Raw genomic sequence first — 23846 nt, forward strand, 5'->3', positions numbered from 1 at the left:
AATATGTACTCAATCACAAGAGGGTATTAGACATAAAGCAAAGAACAACCAGCCTACAGGGTACAACCCCAGAGAACCTAGGTAACAAAGAGGCCCCTAAGAGAGACCGACATGGATCCGTCTAGAAAGGGGAAAATGACAAGATCCCTTGAGTAAATTGGGAGTGTTGGGGGGCAGGAGAGGGGGTGGAAGGGGAGAGGGGAGGAGGGAAGGAGAGTAGGGAAAATATATAGCCCAAAAAAGAAAAAAAAAAAAAAAGCAGGGCTTGGGCTGCTGTGTGAGCCAGGTCTAACCAGGGGATGTCTGAGGTCAGAGACCACGTCTTCTTCATCCGTGTGCTCTTTCTAATGCTTGCCTTTCCATAGCACTCATTGTATTTTGTAGGACTGATTAAGCTGGTGTGGTCTCTGCCCTCAGAAGCCAAATTCTGAGGACACAGTGACATTTGAGAGAAGCCTAAGCATCTCTAGTTTTGATGAATTTAAGACTGAGCTAGTTAGGCCTCATTAGTCACATTGAAGTCTCATGCAATGTTATCCTCCTTTCCTTGTTGTTTGGGGGATGGAACCCAGGGCCCCGAATGCCACTTGTGCTTTCTGTCACTGAGCTGCACACCCAAACCACAAGTGACCTAATAAACAGTCTGGTCCCTGTGGCTGAATGCCCGGTGATAACCACTGGTCTCACCATGAATAACAAAAGCATATTTTGATTCAAACCTTTGAGGGCGGAACTCCTTGGCTGTGGGTCTGGGCGTGGGGTAAAGACCCCTTCACATTTCATTTGTTGGTCCTTTGGGTGCTCACCAGGACATGGGCTTGAAAATCCTATCAAATGCCAAGATCAAGAAGCCAGTAGACTGCAGTCACCACCCTCCACACTACAGCACTACCATGGGCGGAAGTAAGATAAGTAAGATGCCACTCTGGGCCTCCGGGATTCTGACAACCTCCTCTGCCCTTGGGCTGAGTCTATCCCTTTGAAGCCTGGGTCCCTTCTCTGTCCGTTATCTGGCCACAGCTCTTGGTCCGTACTTCGCCAGTGAACTTTCTGCCTCTCCTCTCTTTGGCGGTCCTTTGCTTTGTATAGGTTCTCTGGTTTGCTCTGAGTTTCTTACTAGCAGTGTTGCTCATAAAGAATCTTCTGTTTTCTAATCCTCGTCAGTAGGTGGCGGTGGTGCCCCGAACAAGGAGTTCGCCTCGCCATCACCGCAGACACAGGGCTCTAAGGTCCGCCAGTACTTCCCAGAGACCTGGCTGTGGGAACTGTTTCCGATCGGGTAAGCGATGCGGTAGAGTCTGCAGAAAACTCAGATCCGTCTTTTCGAGAGTCTCAGTGTCAGGAACTCCTCCCCTGGGGTCCCAAAGCAAGCGCTCAGAACAGACTCACACCTCACACCCACGTAGCGCGCACCGCATGCTCGCCCCAAGTCCACACTGATGCTTAGAACCACCGAAAGTGCCCGTTTTGGCAAGCCACAAGCCACCCCTTCTCCCACGTCTGCACATACCCCTCACCCGAGGTTCACAGCCAGGGCAGGCGCCTCTACTTTTCTGTAGGATTGCAGATCAATCCTCTGGAACGCGCTGGGTCCAGTACCTCACTTGGGTTCTTGTGTTCACAGTAACTCGGGAAACAAGGTGGTCCAGGTCACAGTTCCCGACACCATCACTGAGTGGAAGGCTATGACATTCTGCACCTCCCAGTCCAGAGGCTTCGGCCTTTCGTCTACTGTTGGGATGAGTGCTTTCCAGCCGTTCTTTGTTGACCTGGTGCTGCCTTACTCGGTCGTTCGTGGAGAATCCTTCCGCCTTACAGCCACGGTCTTCAACTATCTCAAGGACCCCATGAGGGTGAGAGTGAGGATGCCCGAAGGACTGCCGCTCCTCAAGTCCCTCTCTAAAGTGGAAGCATACCGGATTTCCTTGGAGATGCCTTGTTGGAGTTATGGGCCCTGAGTCCCTAGGTCACCCTCCCCTCCCCTCCCCTCCCCTCCCTCCCCTCCCCTCCCCTCCCTCCCCTCCTCTCCCTCCCCTCCCCTCCCCTCCCTCTCCCTTCTTCCCTTCTTTCATACTGTGAGTTGAGCGCATGGCTTTAAGCACCCTAGCCAAATGCTTGACCATTGGGCTACATCCCCGCACTCTTTTTTATTTATTCATATATTTATTCTTTGACAATTCCGTATATGAATGCATTTTTGTCCTCTCTCGCTGAATTCCCACCTCCCAGCCTACTTTTTTACTTTTTACTTTGCGATAGAGGCTCACAAAGTTGCTCCCATTGGCCTTGAACTCACTCGGTAGCCCAACCCTGACTTGGACTTGCGCTCCTGTGCGCTCCTGCCCGGGCCTTCCAAGGCGTCAGGGTTTACAGGCCTGCACCATCATGTTCCACTCATACCTTTTACTTCTTGATCGTGCAGGTTCAGACTCGCCTGGCCCCATCAGATGAGTACCATGTGGACTCAGGGACAGATTATCAGGCCTCCAGCTGCCTGGGTGCCAACGAAGCAAAGACCTTTCACTGGAACATCACGGCTGTCAAGCTGGGTAAGAGAGGACTAATGGACTGGGAAGCCGACAGGACAGAGACCTCTGTGTTTTCCTGCTTTGTTGGCTTGTTTCTGCTTTGCTCCTTTTCATTTGCCGCTACCCTGTCCCTCCTGAGGCTGTGACATGTAAATAAGCAAAGGCTCCAAGAGAAGACCAAACAAAAGTACCCAATCTAGAATATTCAGAGTGTGAAGGAAGAGCTTCAGTGTTTAGACCTGGACAAGGACCCACATGGGATGGACACTGTCCCAGCTGCTTTAATGTTTTAACCCATTTCTAGAAAATACTTATTTTTATGTGTCAGTGTCTGAGTGTACATCCATGTGCCATGTGCAAGCAGGAGCTTGTGGCGGGCGGTCAGAAGGAGGGCATCAGTTCTTGGAACTGGAGTTACAGATGGTTGTGAGTCACCCTGTGGGTGTTGGGAACTGAACCTGGGTCCTCTGCAAGAGCAGCTGGAGATCTTAACCACTGAGCCATCCTTCCAGCCCCAATACTAACTCATTTAATCTTCATACCGACCCACTGGCTCTCTCCCACGGAGTAAATCCCTGCAACCAAAAGATGATTTAATAGTCATAAACTACTGGAAAACTTAATGGGTTGGAAGAACAAACATTTATTTATTTATTTACACACAGCTACATATATTCCGGGCTGGCTTCAGATTCACTGTGTAGCTGAGGACAGTCTTGAGCTTCAGATCCAAGCCTCGAGCTCCTGTGCTGGGATTATAGTCATATGTGACCACACCTGGCTTATGTGGCACTGAGGTCTGGCAAGGCTGTGGTCTCACCTGAAGACCTGAGAGAAGATCTGCTTCTGAGCTCACTTCAGAGGCCCTGTTTCTGGCAGGCTCACGGTCTGAACACCATTTTCTTAGCTTCCGTTGTGAGCTGGAGCCCCCATTCCATGACTCATAGGAGTCTTCTCTGGGCAGCTTTGTCACAAAGCAGCAGTCCTTCTCCAGAGCCCATGGCTGGCAAGTCTGCACACCAGAGAGAGCCTGCAGCCTTTGTGTGAGCATCAGAAGACCTAGCCCATTGCTTCTGCTTGGTCTCGAGTCACTGGGGCTGGGGACCTGCCTCAATGGCAGACTAATGGCCTAGTGTGTGTCACAAGGCCAGTAGTTCCATCCTCAGCACCAAAACTACAAAAACAAACAAACAAACAAAAAAGCCAAACATCCTACCCTATTCAATGGAGTCACTCAACCCAGCCCACACACCAAAGGAGGTAACCATTAAAACGCAGGGCTCCTGTACCCTTACAAGTCACCTTTCATACTGCCTCCTCATCACTGTGTCACCCAGGAATACCTGAGAAGTGCAGAATCCAGGCTGCACACCAGGCCTCTGAGCTAGAGCTTGCACTGTGACACGGTCCCAGGTGATGGTTGGGCCATGCCGGTTTGAGAGTCTAAAGGGGAGGAGGCCTCGTTGGCCCCTTGGTTGTTAGGCTGACACTCCCCTTCCTTTATCTCCCCTCAGGTCATGTCAATTTCACTATTAGCACCAAAACTGTAGACAGCAATGAACTCTGTGGGGGCCGGAAGGGGGTTGTCCCTAATAGAGGCCAGAGCGACACGCTCATCAAGCCAGTTCTTGTCAAGGTGAGTGTCTCTCAGGACTGGCATCAGGTGGAGATGACAACCACACAGGATGCTCAGTGCCCCACCCTGCCAGTCAGTTTCACAGCCCTCACACTCTACCTGCAGCCTGGGAGTTTCTGTGTTCTTCTCCCTTGGCCCTTCTATCTTAGCCATTTGCCTAACCCATGCCTGGGGCCCACGGGAGTGCTCAATGTGATGCCAGGCTCACTGCAAACACTCAAGCGAATGTTAGCTTCCCTTATTAAAACTCATGACCTCATCAGTTGCTTTTTTAACCCATTGCAAACCCTACTGAACCTTGCTTCTAAAAACTTTTCTAAAGGTTTCCCTAGCTGTAGGCTGTGTCTGGAAAGATGTTTATAAAACGAGCCCATCCTGGGATCGAGACAGGGTACTTCTATGCTTCAAAGAAAATCTCCCTTTTCTTTCATTCTGAGGGAAGCATGGGACCCTGGGAAGGGCCTTCTCCCTGTCCTTCCCCTTCTATTCCCATCATGCTGTTCATCTGATGCTCCCTCCGTTGTATCGTGCAGCCTGAAGGCATCCTTGTGGAGAAGACTCACAGCTCACTGTTGTGTCCCAAAGGTGGGTGGACCTGAACGGGTGGCTAGGAAGATGTCCCTTGGGCAACAGGTGATGTTCACACACAAAAGGAGGGTGGCGCTGGAAGTGGTGGTGCAACCTGTAATCCCAGTTGAGTGCAGAGGCAGGAGGATCACAAGGTTGGGGTCAGCTTGGTTTAAACTGGGAGTTCCAGGCTAGCCAGGGCCACACAGAGAGAGACCTTATTACCAAACCAAAACCAAGCAACCAAACAAACAAACAAGGCAGAGGAGTGCACAGACTGGAAGTGAAAAGAGAGGCTGGCTAGGTTGTTACCCCTGCTGGGATCAAGGAACTGAAAGGCAGGATTTTACAAAAAGGAAAATTCTAAGGAGCCCATGTGTGACTCCTTGAGTTTCATTTTCAGCAAAAATCACTGTGAATCCGCTTAAACCCAGCTGCATGCCACCCCATAGAAAATACTGGAACACACTGGGAGTAGAAAACCCTTGATCACAGGACTTGACTCAGAATCCCAGGACCCCACCATCCATGTCACCTTTTCTATGTGGTCACAGGAGAGGTGGCTTCAGACTCTGTCTCCCTGGAGCTCCCTGAGGATACTGTTCCCGACTCCGCCAAGGCTCACATTACTGCTCTGGGTAAGCAGCTTGCTTGGAAAGGACAAGGTACAAGGTGGGCCAGAGGCTGCAGAGGCATAGCGGGGCAGCATGTGCACCTGAAGCAAGTATCCGAGATCTGAAGGAATGAAAGAAGGAAAGCAAGTCCTGTACCAGATGGGGCTACAAATGCAGATTCAAATGAAGGTGCTGTTTGTACCTGGAGGCTAAGCGCACATTCCGCTCTTCCAGGGGGCCCAGCAACCTGTCAGTTGACTCAAACTTGCTTGTAACTATAGCTCCAGAAGATCTAGTGCACTCTTCTGGCCTCTGAGGGTACCTGCGTGCACACACACACACACACACACACACACACACACACACACACACACACACACTAATAAAACATATCTTTTTTAAAAATGAAGGAATCGAGGCAGGATAAAAATAAAACCTTTTAAACAATGGAGGCGTTGGGGCAGGAGGAAGCTAGCTGTTACGGAAGTTTGATATGTATTTGGGTCTAAGGTATCTATAACCTGGGTAGAGAAAAGATAAAATGTTTGCTGCAGCCATTTAACAATGAAGCATCTATGTTCAGCTCAGAAGGTAACAACAGCCATGTTCACACAGACAGTGCACAGTGTACGCCACTCCTTAGGGAGAACAGGGGGAATGAGCAGACATGGCGTTTGACACGTTCATCTTGCCACCAAACCCCTCCATGAACCAAACAAGGTCACAGATGACCCAGCCTTCTTACCCGTCTGTGAAACAGTGATAGTAACCACCTCTCAGGACTGACATAGGACTAAGACCTGTGTCATAGAGTTGTCATCACAGTATCTAGCACCTGGCAGGAGCTGGGTACTCGTCAGTACTTTCTTTAGTCTCTCACCCCTGCCAAGATCCCTTCCAGGTCACTTTCTCTGTTGTGACCGTGACCTATCAGTAACCGGGCTACTGCGCACATTCCCCTCCAGTGTTGCTACACATGAGATCCGTCTTCACTCTGAGAACATGGCTCGTGTCTTTCTGTCTCTGACAAATTCCTTCAGCATAGTTGATGTCGAGTACATGTTTGTAGATTTGAATTGAACCTAACTAATGTCTAAAACACAAAGGAGTCACAGTATCCTGCTAGCTGGCTTGTGGGTGTGTGTGCTGTGTCAGTAGGTGTGAATTGGAGAAAGTACCTGTAACTATGGGTGTCTGGGAGGAATGTGCTTATTTGGGGATAAATTTATGTGCAGTTGAGGAGCTTAGGTGTTAAGGTTATATTAAGGCTAAGGATGGTGGTTTTGTTATGTCACTTGCAACATCTCTGGCAACATGTCCACTTAAAATCCCTGTACTTGACCAGGTGGTGGTTGGTGGTACACACCTTTCATCCCAGCACTTGGGAGGCAGAGACAGACAGATCTCTGAGTTCAAGGACAGCCTGGTCTACAGAGTGAGATCCAGGACAGCTACCATATCCTTTATTTCTCTATCTGGATCGCAGGAGACATCATGGGCACAGCTCTCCAACACCTAGATGGTCTGGTGCAGATGCCCAGTGGCTGCGGGGAGCAGAACATGGTCATTTTTGCTCCCATCATCTACGTCTTGCAGTACCTGGAGAAGACAGGGCTGCTGACTGAGGAGATCAGGTCTCGGGCAGTAGGCTTCCTGGAGAAAGGTAAGTTAGACTTTTCTTCATTGTACACCCTTCTGGAAAGCTTACAGTAGGTGATAAGCAATAGAGAAGTTCAGTTTCTGAAGTGTCCCACATCCTTGAAAATCTTTTTTTTAAATTAAAAAAACAAGCTTCTTTTACATGTCAACCCCAGTTCCCTCTCCCTCCCCTCCTCCCCTGCTCCCCACCAATCCCCTATCCCATCCCCTTTCTGCTCTAGGGGTAGGGTGAGGCCTTCCACGGGGGATCTTTAAAGCCTGCCATATCATTTGGAGCAGGGCCTAGGCCCTCCCCTGTGTGCCTAGGTTGAGTATCCCTCTATGTGGAGTGTACTCCCAAAGTCCATTTGTATACTAGGGATAAATACTGATCCACTACCAGAGGCCCAATAGATTGCCCAGACCTCCAAGCTGACATCCATGTTCAGGAGGTCTGGAACAGTCCTATGCTGGTTTCCCAGCTATCAGTCTGGAGTCCATGAGCTCCCCCTTGTTCAGGTCAGCTGTTTCTGTGGGTTTCTCCAGCCTGGACTTGACCCTTTTGCTCATCCATCACTCCTCCTTCTCTGCAACTGGGTTCCAGGAGTTCAGCTCAGTGTTTAGCTGTGGGTGTCTGCTTCTGTTTCCATCAGCTACTGGATGAAGGCTCTAGGATGGCATATAAGGTAGTCATAAATCTCATTATCGGGGAAGGGCATTTAAGGAAGCCTTTCCACTATTGCTTAGATTGTTAGTTGAGGTCCTCCTTGTAGATCTCTGGACATTTCCCTAGTGCCAGATTTCTCTTTAGACCTATAATGGCTCCCTCTATTATGGTATCTATTTTCTTGCTCTCCTCTATTCTTCCCCTGACTCAGTCTTCCTGCTCCCTCATGACCTCCTCTTCTCCCCTTCTCTTTCTTCTAACTCCCTCTTCCCTCCCCCCATGCTCCCAATTATCTCAGGAGCTATTGTCCCTTTCCCCTTCTCTGGGGGACCATGTATGTCTCTCTTAGGGTCTTCTGTATTTCCTAGCTTCTCTGGTGGTGTGGATTGTATCTGGTAATCCTTTGCTCCATGTCTAAAATCCATATATGAGTGAGTACATACCATGTTCATCTTTTTGTGACTAGGTTATCTCACTCAGGGTGGTTTCCTCTAGTTCCATCCATTTTCCTGCGAATTTCAAGATTCCATAGTTTTTTTTTTTCTCCTGAATAGTACTCCATTATGTAAATGTACCACATTTTCTCTATCCATTCCTCCGTAGAGGGGCATCTAGGCTGCTTCCAGTTTCTGGCTATTACAAACAACACTGCTATGACCAAGGTTGAACAGGTGTCCTTGTTGTATGAATGTGCATCTTTTGGGTCTAAGCCTAGGAGTGGAATTGCTGGATCTTGAGGTAGACTGATTCCCATTTTCCTGAGGAATCTCCATACTGATTTCCAAAGTGGCTGTACAAGTTGGCACTCCCACCAGCAGTGGAGGAATGTTCCCCTTTCTCCACATCCTTTCTAGCAATCTCCATCCTCTAGACTGTCCTTGGAGTTTTTGATTTTAGCCATTCTGACAGGAGTAAGATGGTATCTCAGAGTTGTTTTGATTTGCATTTCCCTGATGGCTAAGGATGTTGAGCACTTTCTTATGTGTCCTTCAGCCATTTTAGATTCCTCTATTGAGAATTCCCTATTTAGTTCTGTATCCCACTTTTTAATCGGAGTTTTTGGTGTTTTGGAGACTAGCTTCTTGAGTTCTTTGTATATTTTGGAAATCAGCCCTCTGTCAGATATGGGGTTGGTGAATAACTTTTCCCATTCTGTAGGCTGCCATTTTATCTTACTGACTGTGTCCTTTGCCTTACAGAAGCTTCTCAGTTTCAGGAGGTCCCATTTAGTAATTGTTGATCTCAGTGTCTGTGCTACTGGTGTTATGTTCAGGAAGGAAGCAGTCTCCTGTATCAATTCATTCGAGGGCATCTCCTACTTTCTCTTCTAAGAGGTTCAATGTGGCTGGATTTATGTTGAGGTCTTTCATCCATTTGGACTTAAGTTTTATACATGGCGATAGATATGGATCTATTTACAGTCTTCTACATGTCAGCATCCAGTTATGCCAGCACCATTTGTTGAAGATGCTCTCATTTTTCCATTATATAATTTTAGCTTCTTTGTCAAAAAATCAGGTGTTCTTAGGCGTGTGGGTCTATATCAGGGTTTTCAATTCAATTCCATTGGTCTCTCTGTCTATTTTTGTGCCAATACCAAGCTGTTTTCAGGACCATAGCTCTGTAATAGAGCTTGAAGTCAGGGATGGTGATGCCTCCAGATGTTCCTCTATTGTACAGGGTTGTTTTGGCTATCCTGGGTCTTTTGTTTCTCCATATAAAATTGAGTACTGTTTTTTCCTTGAAAATCTTGATGATGTGAGTTGACGTTGTCATGACATCTAAAATCACATCTTGGTTCCTCAGGGTACCAGCAGGAACTGATGTATAAACACAGCAATGGTTCATACAGCGCCTTTGGGGAACAGGATGGAAATGGCAACACATGGTAACACTGCCTGCTTCCCACAGGTTCCCCCCTCCCGAACCTAACTCTTGAAGCACCCGCTTCCTCCCCATCTCTCCCTGCAATCTCCTTCCTCATGCTCTCAGGCTCTGCCCTTCAATGCTGCTTAGTTTTGCTCACACGTGGTCAAGTCCCTCACTCTTTCCCAGGGCCTTAGTTCACCCTTTTCTAGGTGTCTTGGCCCCCTTCTAGAACCAGAACAAACTGGAATTGTGCGCCATCATCTGGCAAGTCCCTCTTTTTGCTGTGATTTTTTCTTCACCTGTGTAGGTTGACAGCCTTTGTCACAAAATGTTTTGGCCAAGCTCAGAAATTCATCTTTATCGACGACAAGAACATCCAGGATGCCCTCAAGTGGATGGCAGGAAACCAGCTCCCCAGTGGCTGCTACGACAATGTGGGAAAGCTCCTGCACACAGCTATGAAGGTGGGGATCTTTGGAGGGGCCTGCAGCCCCCACAGTGCCTGGGAGTGCCTTTTCAGGTCTAGCCCTGCTGTGGGTGGTCTTGGTCAAGGGCTTACCAGTCTGGTCTTCTGTCTTTATGTCTATGGAAGGAGAAGAGTCTCCGGAGTCTAGTCTAGTGTTCAGATCAAGGGCATCAGCATCAGTTGGGAATTTGCTGAAATGCAGATCCCGGCTCGTACCCCAGATGCAGTGAGTGGAAACTGGGAGTGTGAGCCGGCGGCCTGTGATGATCTCATTAGAAACTGAAGTTTCAGACCGCTGGACCAGGCGGTCTCTGGGTCCCTTGCTATTGCCATTTTCCATTGTCTTTTGTACCAGGTACTGTTCTCAATATTTGTTTGATACTTAATGTTTACAACAAATCAGTGAGCTAAGTACCCGTACGCTGCTATTACTATCATTTACAAAGGCCCAGAGATGCAGTGAACTGCCCTGCTCTGTAAGTGGAAACTTTGCAGCCAGACTCCAAAGGCGCTGTCCCCTCCCCACCCCTCTACTCCTACTGTGTCGTGTAAGGAAGGAAGGATTTAATTTGGCACAGGGTCTGATGGCCTGGTGTCGGGAAGTTATGGCATGGGAGCCTGGGGAGGCAGTTTGTCACATGGTGTCTGCAATCAGGAAGCAGGGAGACATGACCACTCACGCTCGGTTCATTTCCTTCTTCGCATGCAGTCCAGGACTCCAGCCCATGGGCTGGCCACACTCAAGTGCTCTTCCTATTTTTTTTTTTCCTCTGGTTTTTCGAGACAGGGTTTCTCTGTGGCTTTGGAGGCTGTCCTGGAACTAGCTCTGTAGACCAGGCTGCTTTCGAAATTTTTCAAATTTCCGAAGCTCTTTCTAGGAGCCGTGTTGAGCAGAGAAGGTTACTCTTAATCTTTCCTGGATAAGGGGCTGGGCACGTGTTCCTGGGGTGGGGTGGGGTTGGGGGTGGGGGTTCCCTGTGAGAAACTTATTCCTCCACCTCTAAGTGCCCCCCACCCAGCTGGCGCTCTCAGGCTGCCTCCTCCTGTGGCTTCCATTCCAGTCTTTCTTACCTCACTGTGTGTCCTGGGCTGTCAGGGCTGCAGAAAGCTCCAGGGGAGACAGTTTCTTCTTGCAGTCTACACATTATTCTTTGAGGTGTTGGCCGCAGCTCTGATGTCCCCTGTCCCTGCTTCCCCCTAGGGTGGTGTTGACGATGAGATTTCCTTGACTGCTTACATCACAGCTGCACTGCTGGAGATGGGAAAGACCGTCAATGTGAGTTTTCTAACTCCTTGTCTTGCCTGTTCCTGGAGACATTTATTCTTCTTTGTCCCTATTTAACCCTGTCATTATATTTTATATTTTATTCTGTGTGCCTGTGCACACGTGCGTGCGTGCGTGCGTGCGTGCGTGCTTGTGTGTGTGTGTGTGTGTGTGTGTGTGTGTGTGTGTGTGTGTGTATTAGAAGATACTCGAAGGAGTTGGTTGTTTGCTTCTACCACAAGGGCTCTGGATGTCCAACTCAAGTCGTCAGGCTTGGTGGCAAGCGACTTTATCCACTGACCCACTGGTCCACCCTTCACTCTGTTAAAATCAAGGGCGATATGATGATATCTTTATTGCTTCCCATCTTAGGAGAAATGCCTTATGAATTCAATTGACCATGTTGACCTTTTAGGACCCGATGGTGAGACAAGGTCTGCAGTGCCTCAGGAAGTCTGTCACCTCCACTAGCAACCTCTACACCCAGGCCCTCTTAGCTTATACCTTCTCTCTGGCTGGAGACATGGAAATCAGAAGTGCTCTTCTTCGCAAGTTAGATCAACAGGCCACTGTCTCAGGTGTGTTGGTCGTAGTAGGCATTCTTTGGGACTGTGAAGGTGTGCTGTAAATTAGCCGTCGTTTTCCGTGCTGTCCTCTGCCTCACAGATCAGATATTCAGGGATTATTTTGGTAGAAGTTGGGTCATAAGCTCACCATTGAGAGTTTTGAGACAAAGTCCATTTCAGTCATCAAAAGACATCATTGCATATTCTGAACATGGGAATGAATGCATTTGTTGAGATTTACCGGGGTTTTAGAACTGTTTTGGAGATATTTGGTCTAAGATCAATTTGGGCATATTTAGAGTAATATTTGAGGTTATAGCAGAGTCATAAGCGAAACACCAGTACATTTTCTTTATCTATATGTGTAGGATTCTATTTCGAGGCAGAAATTTAATCTCCGCTTTCATCTATATGAACACCAGTACCACCAGAACCACACTGGCCTCTCATATGAGCTCTGCAGAGTTTGTTGTCTTGTACTTGACTGTTGTTGAGAGTGGGCGGGACACACCTGTTCCCCATTAGATTGATCTTGTCTCTTTTGCATCATCTTGAATTGCAGCCCACATGTTTTCCGTTTTGTTCTTCCAGTTTGATTATCTCGTTGAGCTATCCATTATCTCAGCTTCTTTTGAAGACAGTCTTCTTCCACTGTTTATCTCCATGTGTTCTTTTTTCAGGGTACCCATCGTCAGGGTTAATTTTGCCAGTATATTTTACTTAATCCACTTCCTTAGTGGATTTCTTAGCATTCATATACCTATCTTACCATTTTTATTTTCAAAATGGCCAGTCTTTGGATAAGTGAAGCCAATGATGAAAAATTGCTAAAACCTTGTACAGCAGCAACAACAACAAATGCCCCAAGCACACAAAATTCTTATGAAGTTTTTGCCTACTTATTTGCATATGCATTGGAACCTATAAACTAGCAAGAATGGTTCTCGAATATTTCTGCAGCAGAAACATTTATTGACCCTTTAGCTTCACCTTAGTGAGTTACACACACACACCATATATACTTAGGGCCAATTGAATCAGCTGGTTCGAAGAAGTATTTTCTAACCCACGATTGATTCTTGACTGCCACTTCTCCACTTTAAGGTGTGATGTTTACTAAGTGAAAATGGGAAAGTCTGTCAGTTCTTGGCAAACCTTTGCAGTGACGCTTTCTTCTCTGTAGGAGAATCCATTCACTGGAGCCAGAAACCTGCAGTTTCAGATACTAGTCCTTGGTCTGAGCCTAAGGCGGTGGATATAGAGCTTACAGCCTATGTATTGTTGGCCCACCTCATCAAAGACAGCCTGACTCAAGAGGAAATAGCCAAGGCCACTAGCATAGTGGCTTGGTTGGCCAAGCAACGCAATGCATATGGGGGCTTCTCTTCCACTCAGGTGAGCATCCAGCTTTTCTGACATAGCCAGGTAAGCTGTGGAGATAGAGAAATATCTCCCTTGCCCTCTGGGTCCTTAGACTCCTATAGAAATGGAGAAAAGGTATATGAAAATATACAGAAGGATTAATTAAAGCATGTCATGTGAACATGTTGTTTTCAGATAAGCCCACCAGAGACTACTACAAGGGCACTCTTAAAACAGAAAAGAAAGTCTTTATCACTGGCTGGCAGCTGTACTGAGACCTTGCCTGAATCCTGCATCTCTGAGCCTTTGTCTTTTGTAAACACAGACCACATCCTGGTTGTCAGACTTGGCAAGAAGCAGAACTACAGAACCCAGAGAGCGGAGTCAGTACATTTAGGGACTTTTTTGGGAGCTGTGGACTAGGTCTTTGTGGATAAGGTCTTTGTTTCCATTTTGGCAGCTTTGTGGGGCCAACATGCTGCGTTTTAAGGTCAGAATGGTGTCTCTAACATGGCAGTTATGCTAAGATCTGGGGGCCTTTTACAATGTGAGTGATGCCAGAGATGCATTTGGTCTTTTCTTTGTATTTTTATATGTGTGCTGGTTAGCTTTTGTCAACTAGACACAAGCTGGGGTCATCTAGGAAGAGGGATCCTCACCTGAGAGAATGCCTCCATCAGATTACCTGTAGGCAAATCTGAGGTCCATTTGCTTGATTAATGATTGATATAGAAGGGCATGGCCCATTGATTGAGAAAGCAGCCTGAGGGCTAGAGAGATGGCTCAGAGGTTAAGAGCACTGGCTCAGAGGTTCTGAGTTCTGAGTTCAATTCCCAGCAACACATGGTGGCTCACAACCATCTGTAATGAGGTCCAGTGCCCCCTTCTGGCATGGAGGTGTATATGCAAACAGAACACTATATGTAATATAAATTAATTAATTAATTAATTAAAAGAAAGCAGCTTGAACCAGGTGGAAGCATACACCTTTACTCCCAGCACTCAGGAGGCAGAGGCAGGTGTTTCTCTGAATTCAAGGCCAGCCTGGACCACAGAACGAGTGCCAGGACCACTGGGGCTACACAGAGAAACCTTGTCTTAAAAAACAAAAGAAAGCAAAACAAAACAAAAGCCCAAGGAAGGAAGCAAGGAGGGAAGCTGGGCAAGCCGGGAGGGCAAGCCAATAAGCAGTGTTGTTCCTTGGCAGTTGCTTCAGTTTATGCTGCCAGGTTCCTGCCCTGTTTGAATTCTTGCCTCATTGATGGACTGTAATTTGGTCATATACAAATAAATCCTTTCTTCCTCAAATTGCTTTTGGTCATGGTGTTTACCACAGCAATAGAAACCAAACTAGGAGCCAGACAGTGGTGGTGCACACCTTTAATCCTAGCACTGGGGAGGCAGAGGCAGGCGGATCTCTATGAGTTCGAGGCCAGCCTGGTCTCCAGAGGGAGTTCCAGGACAGCTAGGGCTGTTACACAGAGAAACCCTGTTTTGAAAAAAAAAAAAGAAAGAAAGAAAGAAAGAAAGAAAGAAAGAAAGAAAGAAGAAACCAAGTTAGGACAATATGTAAATAGAAATAGGACATCTATGATTATGGCAAAAATTATATGTTAACAAATTATAAAGCCTATTAGGGGATTTGTACATATGAAAACTGAGGGTTCATGGGCATGTTCCCCTCTACTATTGCAAGTACCAGAAAGTTAATATGATATAATCTCTACTCCAAATATTTACACCATAGAAGGAAAGCTAGGTCACATTTCACATAAAGGAAAGGAGTGTACATCTTTAATCCTAGTACTGGGGAGGCAGAAGCAGAGAGCTGATCTCTGAGTTTGAAGGCAGCCAGACCCTTTCTCAAAATACCATATACATGAAGGACGATCTGGAATTAAACACCATAAAGGTGGGAACTTTATCAAATTAATCAAAAGACTGTGTGTATGTGTATGTATTTGTGTATCTCTGTGTGTGTGTATGTACTCATATCATCAGCTTGAAGGATAAGAGTGGTTTGTTTGTGCGTGCATGCATTCATGTGTGTGTGTGTGTGTGTGTGTGTGTGTGTGTGTGTGTGTGTGTGTGTGTATGTGTGCGCGAATGCACGCCTATTGGATCAAGCACACTACCACTGACCTACATGCCTGGTCCAGACTTTAAAAAACAGAAACGTTTTCCAAGAGAGTGGTTAAAAGAGAGGGATCTAAGTGGATACATAAAATTTTAGTAGGCAACTACTGAAAGGAAAAAGAAATGATGTAAACAGAGACAACAATGTGTAAAGATGCAGACTGGCTACCAGGAAAACTGGCTTAGTTGGAGCTAATGGGACAGAGGCCGCCTGGAAACCAGTGATGTTCATCTTATGGTGGGGTCTTACATGGCGGGCTTCAAGCTAGGACATAATTCCAGGAGGTTAATGGTGGCTTGTTTTGGTTTTTAAACTTTGCTTCAGAAAGATAAAAAATAAAAATAAAAATAAAAATAAATAAAAAAACCCTGCTGCTTGGGGTAATTCAGAGGAAAGAGTCCCAGGACTTGGGGGACCAGGAGACTGTTTCATTAAACTAGGAGAGTAACAGGAGGAGATAAAGAAGAAAGGTAGAATTTTGATAAGTTCGAATGTATCAAAACTTATCTTAGAGCTCAGTGGTAGAGCGCTTGCCTAGCACGGGCAAAGCCTTGGGTTCAATCCACAGTGTACATATATACAAATTCACACATATGTGCAGCTTATAGCAGGGTGATTGGTCATTAGTTCATTGTTCTGAAAATTAAATATCTAACATGTAAAAATTACTCAAATGAAGAAGAAAATGTATTTTTTGTCTTCATGGAAATTATAAATTGATTTATTGAAATTAGTATAAGGCTGGGCAGTGGTGGAGCATACCTTCAATCCCAGCACTACTTTTTTTTTTTTTTTTTTTTTTTGAGACAGGGTTTGTTTTTGTAACCCTGGATATGCTGAAACTCAACTATGTAGACCAGACTGGCCTTGAACTCTCAGAGATCTGACTGCCTCTACCTCCTAGTGCTAACATTAAAGGTGTGTACCACCACACCCAACCAATTTAATAAATTTTAAAACAACGATCTGGTATTGTGCCTTACATCAGGGAACAACTTTTGTTGTTTGTCCTTAGGGATTGAAAATGTTTTTTATTTATTTTCAATTTTTGCTGCTGGGGATTGAAACCTGGGCCTTGTACCTGCTAAGTGCACAGTCTGCCAGCTGGATACACTCCAGCCCCTCTGGGACATTCTTGGCCAGGAAAGACATCTTGTTGCCTAGCCCTGAGTAATTAGAATATAAATATTCTGCAAGCAGTGAAAGAAGTCTTCAGAGCTGTTGGTGACAAATGCCTGTCAGAATTGCTTTTCACTAAAATCCTTAGTGGTTACAAAAAGTCCTCTCTCTCTCTCTCTCTCTCTCTCTCTCTCTCTCTCTCTCTCTCTCTCATACACATACACCCACATAAACAGACAATCACATATACATACTCACACACACAAGCACTCACACACAACCACACAACCACACACACATACATATTCACACACATACACACTCACACAATACACAATCATACACACACATACATACATACACACAGGCACTCACACTCACACACACACACACACACACACACACACACCCTGAATCTTTAGCCCATGGGAGGTTCTGTTGCATTGGTTGCTTCAGCGTGTTTAAACAGTGACCATCCCATGGCTCCAGCTCACAAAGGGTAGACAGAGCTTTACAGGGGAAGCTGATTTGTATCGTCCACAGGGCTGCCCCACTCCCTACTTCATAGGGCAGCAATGCTGTCTAAATATGCATGTTCTTTAGGTCTCTTTGGGATATGAAAAGTGAGGTTCTTTATTCTGTAATATGTCTTTGACAGTGTCAAGCATGTGGGCATTCTCACAGCAGAGAGCAGAACATAGCAGTTTTCCTGGGCATCTCATTTTCTTCCTCTTTATTGTAATTTTATATAAATGGCGGTTTTTGAAGTGGAAAGCTTCAAGCTACACAATACAATGTGCTCTTAGTGATAGTCTGTCTTATTCGGAGTTAAAGAATAGATATTATGTGTCCCAGTAGCTAAGAAGCCTTGGACTGAAAGGAAAGGCTGTTCAAGGGTCCTGGTACCCTCTCCAACTAGACAGAGGTCACCGCACAGATGACTGCAGAATAAATGACTGTAGAAGGTATGAACTTTCTAGGACATCAAGTAGTTGCTATTCCTCCAACAAGAGAGCTATGAAATGTACAATAAGCCATTATCCACTTGATTCTGTAAATAACCCCTTTGAAGCCAAGTTCTGTTTCTAAGTATGAATTCACCAGAATGGCCAGATGACCTAATGCTGTCCAATAACAACTTGTTAGTGATGATTGTCTATGCGTGATTTTCTATACAGCTTTGTCAGAGTTTTCCATCTCAGCTTCCCCAGGAGAGGTGAATACAGTTCTCTATACTTAGGAGTGCTGTGACCCAAGCCAGCTCCAGCTACAGGCCATTGGTTACAGGGTCCTTGAGGTTAATCTGCATGGCTCACAAACCTGTAAACCATGCTTGTTTTACTTCAGGATACTGTAGTTGCCCTCCAAGCACTTGCCAAGTTTGCCGCTATTGCCTACGTGCCATCCGAGGAAGTCAGCGTGGTTGTAAAGTCCACTGAGAATTTCCATCACACTTTCAACATAAAGTGTGCCAACAGACTGGTCCTGCAGCAGGAGGCACTGCCCATGATCCCTGGAGTGTACACTGTGGAGGCCTCAGGCCAGGGCTGCGTCTATGTGCAGGCAAGCAGAGGGCCAGGAGAATGGAGTGCATGGGAAAACAGCATCAGAGATGTCTCACCTCAGATACCTCTCCCTTGTCCCTCCTCTTCCTCTCTCTCCTTTGGTATCTCCCCTCTCCCTCTCCTTTTCCTTCCTTCCTTCCCTCCCTCCCTCCCTCCCTCCCTCCCTCCCTCCCTCCCTCCCTCCCTCCGTGTCTTCCCACACCACATCTCTCTCTAGTAATCTGAGATATACCAATTTGAAGTCCTTCCTTATTCTGATTTGGTTATCTCCTTCCACCAGACGGTGTTGAGATACAACATTTTCCCTCCTAACATCCCGGAGAGCTTTAGCATTCAGGTGGAAACGGGAAAAGCTAGTTGTGAAAAACTCACGTTGCCTCGGTCCTTGACTCTCACTATTCATACCAGGCAAGGAAAGCTGGGGGCACCTGGGTCTCGGGAACTGAAATTTATGTGTGGAAAGGGTAGGTGGAGTGGGGGTGTGCATATGACCCCCCCTCCGTGTGTGTGTGTGTGTGTGTGTGTGTGTGTGTGTGTGTGCGCGCGTGCGTGCGTGCGTGCGTGCGTGTGTGCGTGCGTGTGTGTGTGTGTGTGTGTGTGTGTGTGTGCAGAGTGTAGCAAGAGTGGAAATAGTAGATTGACACAAGTCTGCTTCTTTCTGCCTTCAGTTACGTGGGGAGCCGCAGCTCTTCCAACATGGCCATTGTGGAAGTGAAGATGCTGTCTGGGTTCAGTCCTGTAGAAGGCACCAAGCAGCTAGTAGGTGGCTTCTATTTCTTCCATTTATCTGTGTCTTAGGGAACCTAACATTATTGATGAACCCAAACCTGGTGAAGTTGGCATCATCCTATATATCCATGTGCACACATTTACAACTCAAGAACGGACCATCTGAAAGGGCTGTTGAGGTGCACCCGATATATAAAATGGAAGTGATAATAGTTGTGGTTTCTATTCTTATCCTGTGCTGTGGATGGAACCCAGGGCCTTGCACATACTAGGCGAATACTGTACATTTGGCCTACATACCACACTTTCTTTATTCTGGAGCACTTGAAACTGGCCAGAAAGAGCAGGGTCATGCTGGCCATGTACGACAGTACGTAAAAGATGCTGGAATTTGAAGTTGTCGTGAAAAGAAAAAGAATACATACTTGTTAGAACATATCTCATAGTAAAACTGAAATGTCGGGAGTTTAAAATGGAATAAAATGCTTTACGCCCGGCATAGTAGACAGCCTGGCTCTGACTTCTAATCTCTTTCTTACCTCCTTTTAAAATCTAGCTTCTGCAGCAACCCTTGGTGAAGAAGGTCGAGTCCGGCAAAGACACACTTAACATTTACTTGGAGGAGGTAGGTGTTCAGAACTAACCAAAGAGCTGGATTCTGTGCGTATCCGCTGGCTTCCCTTGACGTCTGCACATCCTAGTGTCATGTACGCAGACATGCAGGACCCGGGAGTGCTCAGTGTGAGGAGAGGTCTGCTCCATGCTGGTGCACCACGAAGCAGGTGCCACCTCTGTGGACAAACGTCCTCCCATAGATTGATACCCTGAGCTGTTTATGCCATTCCAGATTTCTAATAAGGCACATTCAAGAAAAGAAAAAATATGATGAGAATTAACATTGTACTTACTAATCCTTGGGAACTTTGAGCTTTGTTGAAATGAGAAGTTAAATGTAACATTTAAATTAAATTAAACTTAGCGCAATAGATAATATGAATGTGAGGTTTCTCTTTTCACTGGCAACAGTTCTGAATATTTTTACAAACTTAAAGCTCTATTATTTTAATAGTTCTGTGGGCTAATTATGTAGCTCCGAGGTCCAGTGCTAGGGACTGAACCTAGTAGACACAATCAAGAAAATTTTAGCTGGGTGTGGTGGCACATACCTTTAATCCTAGTTCTTGGGAGGCAGAGGCAGATGGATCTCCATGAGTTTGAGGCCAGCCTGGTGAAACCTTTTCTCAAGATAATGTTTTTTTTTTTTTAATTTAACTTTATATTCCCCAATATTTCAACTTCACAATATACTGAAACATAAAATAAACATAATACTAAGTGCCTATGTATATGCATCCCATTTTTGCACCTTTGAATTCCAGCATGTGTTTTACACTGTCAGTCCATCTCCATTCTTTCTGGCCAGTTTTGAGTGCTCGGTAGCACAATCATCATTGTGACTCCAGATTACAATACATGCTTAACAGCAAGAGCTTTAGCCAAACTGCTGCTCTGAACTCTTGGTTTTAACGATTGGTTGTGTAGCTTTGTGAACTGTTGAAAGTCTCTGTTTCCTTAACTGTGAAATGAGTTATTGGTAAAAGACAGGTAACTCTATCTGTCCTAGAACTCTTCAGTTTTTATTTATTTATTTGCAGTGCTGAGGGTTGAACCCAATGCTCTACCCCTGAACTGCATGCTAAGCCTGTAGTGTTATTCAGAGGCTTACATGGTTTAAGACTATAAAGGTATTTGAAAGTGTTCCTCACACAAAATAAGCACTCAATACATGCTATATGTCCATATTATCTTATCTTAATGCTAAGATTTAATTTTAATTCAGCTTGTTTTTATTTCAATCAAATTAGACGTTCCCAAGGACCTAGTAAACAGTCTAAACTTTGGTACAACTTTTTATCAAATTTTGTTCCACATGGGGAATAAAGTTACCTTTATTTTATAGCTCACAGAAAAGAGCGAACCAAACTAAGATTTGCTTTTAATGTGAATATCCTTGTCCCATTTTCAACCCTCTGCCCAGCCCGTTCATCTTCCAGAAAGACACATTGGTTTGTTTGCTTGTAGTTCAGAGGATCACACTCAAGGCCTCACATGTGCTCGGCAAGCATCCCACCACTGAGCTATACTGTCCCCTTTTCCACCTTAGTTTTGTTTTGTTCTCCCTCTCCCTACTTCTCCTTGAAACAGGGTCTTGCTGTGTCACCCAGGCACACCTGAGACTCTTGATTCTCTTGTCTCAGCTTCCTGAGTGCCCATGTGTGTCACCATGCTGTCACCATGCATGGTTCATTTTAGTTGTCTTTTAAAAATGTATTTTGGGGTTTTTTTTTTTGAGACAGGGTTTTTCTGTGTAACAGTTCCCTAGGTATCCTGGAGCTTGCTTTGTAGACCAGGCTGGCTTCAAACTCACAGAAATCTACCTGCCTCTGCCACCCAAGTACTGAGACTAAAGGTGAGCGCCACCACCACCAGGTCTATATTTGTGTGTGTGTGTGTTTGTGTGTGTGTGATATGCCTGTGGGTGCCTGTGGAGGCCAGAAGGGTTCATTTAATCCACTAGCGCTGGAGTGACAAGTGTTTGTGAGCCATCCAACATGGCTCTGAGAACCCAACTCAGATCCTCTGGAAGAGCAGCAGGGCCTAACCACTGAGCCATCTCTCTGGCTCCCTCATTTTGATGTGCTTGATCTGTGTTCCCTACAGCTCAATAAGAAGACTCAGACTTACACTTTGACCATCAGCCAAAGTGTGTTGGTCACCAACCTGAAACCTGCAACCATCAAAGTCTATGACTATTACCTGCTGGGTGAGTATGGGGAGCCTACATGCATCTCCCAGGCCGCTTTTATCTCACTTTTATGGCCTCGTGCTCTTAATTTTACAAATACTCCTTCACAAGACAGGCAGTAAGAAATCATATTACCTGACCTAAAACAGTTTTTTTTTAAGTCATCTAAAAAAAACTGAAGCTATAGCTTACCAGTAGAGCACTTGACTAGCGTTCACAAGGTCGTGTGTTCAATCTCAGTATTGGGGATGGAGGTGGGGGTGAGGGGAGCCAAGCATGGCGGTAGATGACCGTAATCTCAGCACTTAGAAGGCAAAAGCAGAAGGATAAGGGCTAGCTTCAGCTACATAGAGAGGCTGAGGACAGCCTGGGCTACACGAGATTCTGTTTGGAAAAAACAAATGAAATAAACAAATAATAAAATCAATAGATAATAAAAGCTCATCTACAGAAGAGGTATTTTCTATGCTGTGGTCTTTAGACCAAAGGAATGCAGTAGACCACTGTTCTCAGGGGACTGATGAGTGTGTCTGTGTCTCTATGTGCTCACAGCACTTGGAGACATCTGAAGGTGGATAAAGCAGAACTTTTACCTCTGAAGGATCACCTCTGAACTCCCCCAAGAATAACATGTCAATTCATTTCACAGATGAACAGGCAATGGCTCAGTACTCTGACCCTTGTGAATGAGGTGAGTCCAGCAGAGAGAGAAGTCCAGTTCAGGGATGGGGTGGTACCATTCAGAAGGAAGAGGACTTTGGGGCAGGGGAGCTTCGGCCGAGAGAACTCTCTTTTGAGATACTGTTATTGTCTTGGTCTTACTAAGTGGCTCAGGCTGGCCTTGAACTTGTAAACCTCCTACCCCAGTTTCCCAAGTGCCATACTGTCCTAAAGTCTTGAAGAGAGCACGATGTCTCCATAGTTCACATCAGAAAAAAAACTAATAGTGATATTTGTGTGATGGTTTCTATGTGATTATGAGTGTATTGTGAAGGTATATGTGTTATGGGTACATATGTCTGTCTGTATGTATGTATGTATGCCTCCTGTAGGGGCGGGACAGAGGACAACCTTCTACCTCATTATTTATTTACTTACGTATTTATATAACATATCTTCATTGTATAAAAATACTGAAATGAAACACCATGAGACAGACAGGGAAAAGAAAAGCCAGGAAGCCAGAGTAAGAATGAGAACCATGATGTGACATGGGTCCGAGGTCTTAGGACAGCACTCTGGGTAAATAAGACCTTCATATCTTCTGCTGTTCATTTATTTGTTCGCTTGCTTTTCAGGATGGAAGCTGGAAGGGAACTGAATTAACCCTCTGTGACCTGGTGAACATCGTTTTGCTCCATCCAATCACACAACTTGATTCTCTGATTGGCTAGTGGAGGGGTGGCTGATGAGAATGCCTGAACCTCAGACTCTCTACTTTCTTACGGAGAGACAGGGTAGGGATGCTCTCACACAGGGGACTCGACAACAAAAGATCACAGTGGAAGAGAACCGGCTCAGCCATTCTTGTATCCATTCATGGGACCCTCGGAGAGTGAGTGGTGGTGGTAGGTGGTGGTGCAGGGAAGATGAGCACATCTCCTGGACATTAAATCTGGGGAAGATGGGACTTAAACTTTGAGATTAAGCTAAAAATTAAAGCTTTTGAAAGGCTATCAGTGTATCTGGCTCTGTGTACTTTTTGGAGTCTGGGATGGTTTGAATGAGAAATGTCCCCTGCTGGCACAGCTATTTGAATACTTGGTCCCCAGTTGGTGGTGCTGTTTGGGTAGGTTTGGGGGTGTGGCCTTACTGGAGTCAAGCTTTAAGGTTTCAAAATCCACATGCCATTCCCATTTCACTGTCTCTGCCTTGTGTTTGTGGACCAAGATGTAAGTTCTCATCTTGCTGCTCCAGCCCCAAACCTGCCTGCTGCCATCATCCCGGCATGAAGATGAAAGACTCTTATTCCTCTGGACAGATAATAAACCCTTCTCTCTACAAGTTGCCTTGGCTGTGTGTTTTATCACAGCAACAGAAAAGGATCTAATTCAGATACCAAAGTTTTTTCTTTTTTTTTTAAGATTTTATTTATTAATTATGTATACAACATTCTGCTTCCATGTATATCTGCACACCAGAAGAGGGCACCAGATCTCATTATAGATGGTTGTGAGCCACCATGTGGTTGCTGGGAATTGAACTCAGGACCTCTGGAAGAGCAGTCAGTGCTCTTAACCTCTGAGCCATCTCTCCAGCCCCCCCAAAGTTTTTTCTTACAGCTAAAACGTTACAAGGGGGATTCTTCACTTC

General features: G+C 45.8%; 1 protein-coding gene across 1 annotated transcript in view; it reads left to right on the forward strand.

Annotated features, from left to right (window-relative positions):
• Window positions 1-22223, forward strand: part of A2ml1 (alpha-2-macroglobulin like 1) — a 41147-nt gene extending 18924 nt beyond the window's left edge. Inside the window, exons 17-35 of the mRNA XM_035449021.1 lie at window positions 810-903; window positions 1168-1279; window positions 1625-1853; window positions 2423-2549; window positions 4043-4164; window positions 4698-4749; window positions 5286-5369; window positions 6832-7008; window positions 9457-9538; window positions 9827-9983; window positions 11187-11261; window positions 11665-11827; window positions 12999-13210; window positions 17781-17996; window positions 18279-18406; window positions 18667-18757; window positions 19284-19352; window positions 21449-21551; window positions 22183-22223. Coding sequence (XP_035304912.1) covers window positions 810-903; window positions 1168-1279; window positions 1625-1853; window positions 2423-2549; window positions 4043-4164; window positions 4698-4749; window positions 5286-5369; window positions 6832-7008; window positions 9457-9538; window positions 9827-9983; window positions 11187-11261; window positions 11665-11827; window positions 12999-13210; window positions 17781-17996; window positions 18279-18406; window positions 18667-18757; window positions 19284-19352; window positions 21449-21551; window positions 22183-22223 — 2334 coding nt within the window. The remainder of the gene's footprint in view (window positions 1-809; window positions 904-1167; window positions 1280-1624; window positions 1854-2422; window positions 2550-4042; window positions 4165-4697; window positions 4750-5285; window positions 5370-6831; window positions 7009-9456; window positions 9539-9826; window positions 9984-11186; window positions 11262-11664; window positions 11828-12998; window positions 13211-17780; window positions 17997-18278; window positions 18407-18666; window positions 18758-19283; window positions 19353-21448; window positions 21552-22182) is intronic.
• The last annotated feature ends 1623 nt before the right edge of the window (window positions 22224-23846 follow it).

This window comes from Cricetulus griseus, chromosome 8, assembly GCF_003668045.3.
Source record: "Cricetulus griseus strain 17A/GY chromosome 8, alternate assembly CriGri-PICRH-1.0, whole genome shotgun sequence".
Taxonomy (NCBI): domain Eukaryota; kingdom Metazoa; phylum Chordata; class Mammalia; order Rodentia; family Cricetidae; genus Cricetulus; species Cricetulus griseus.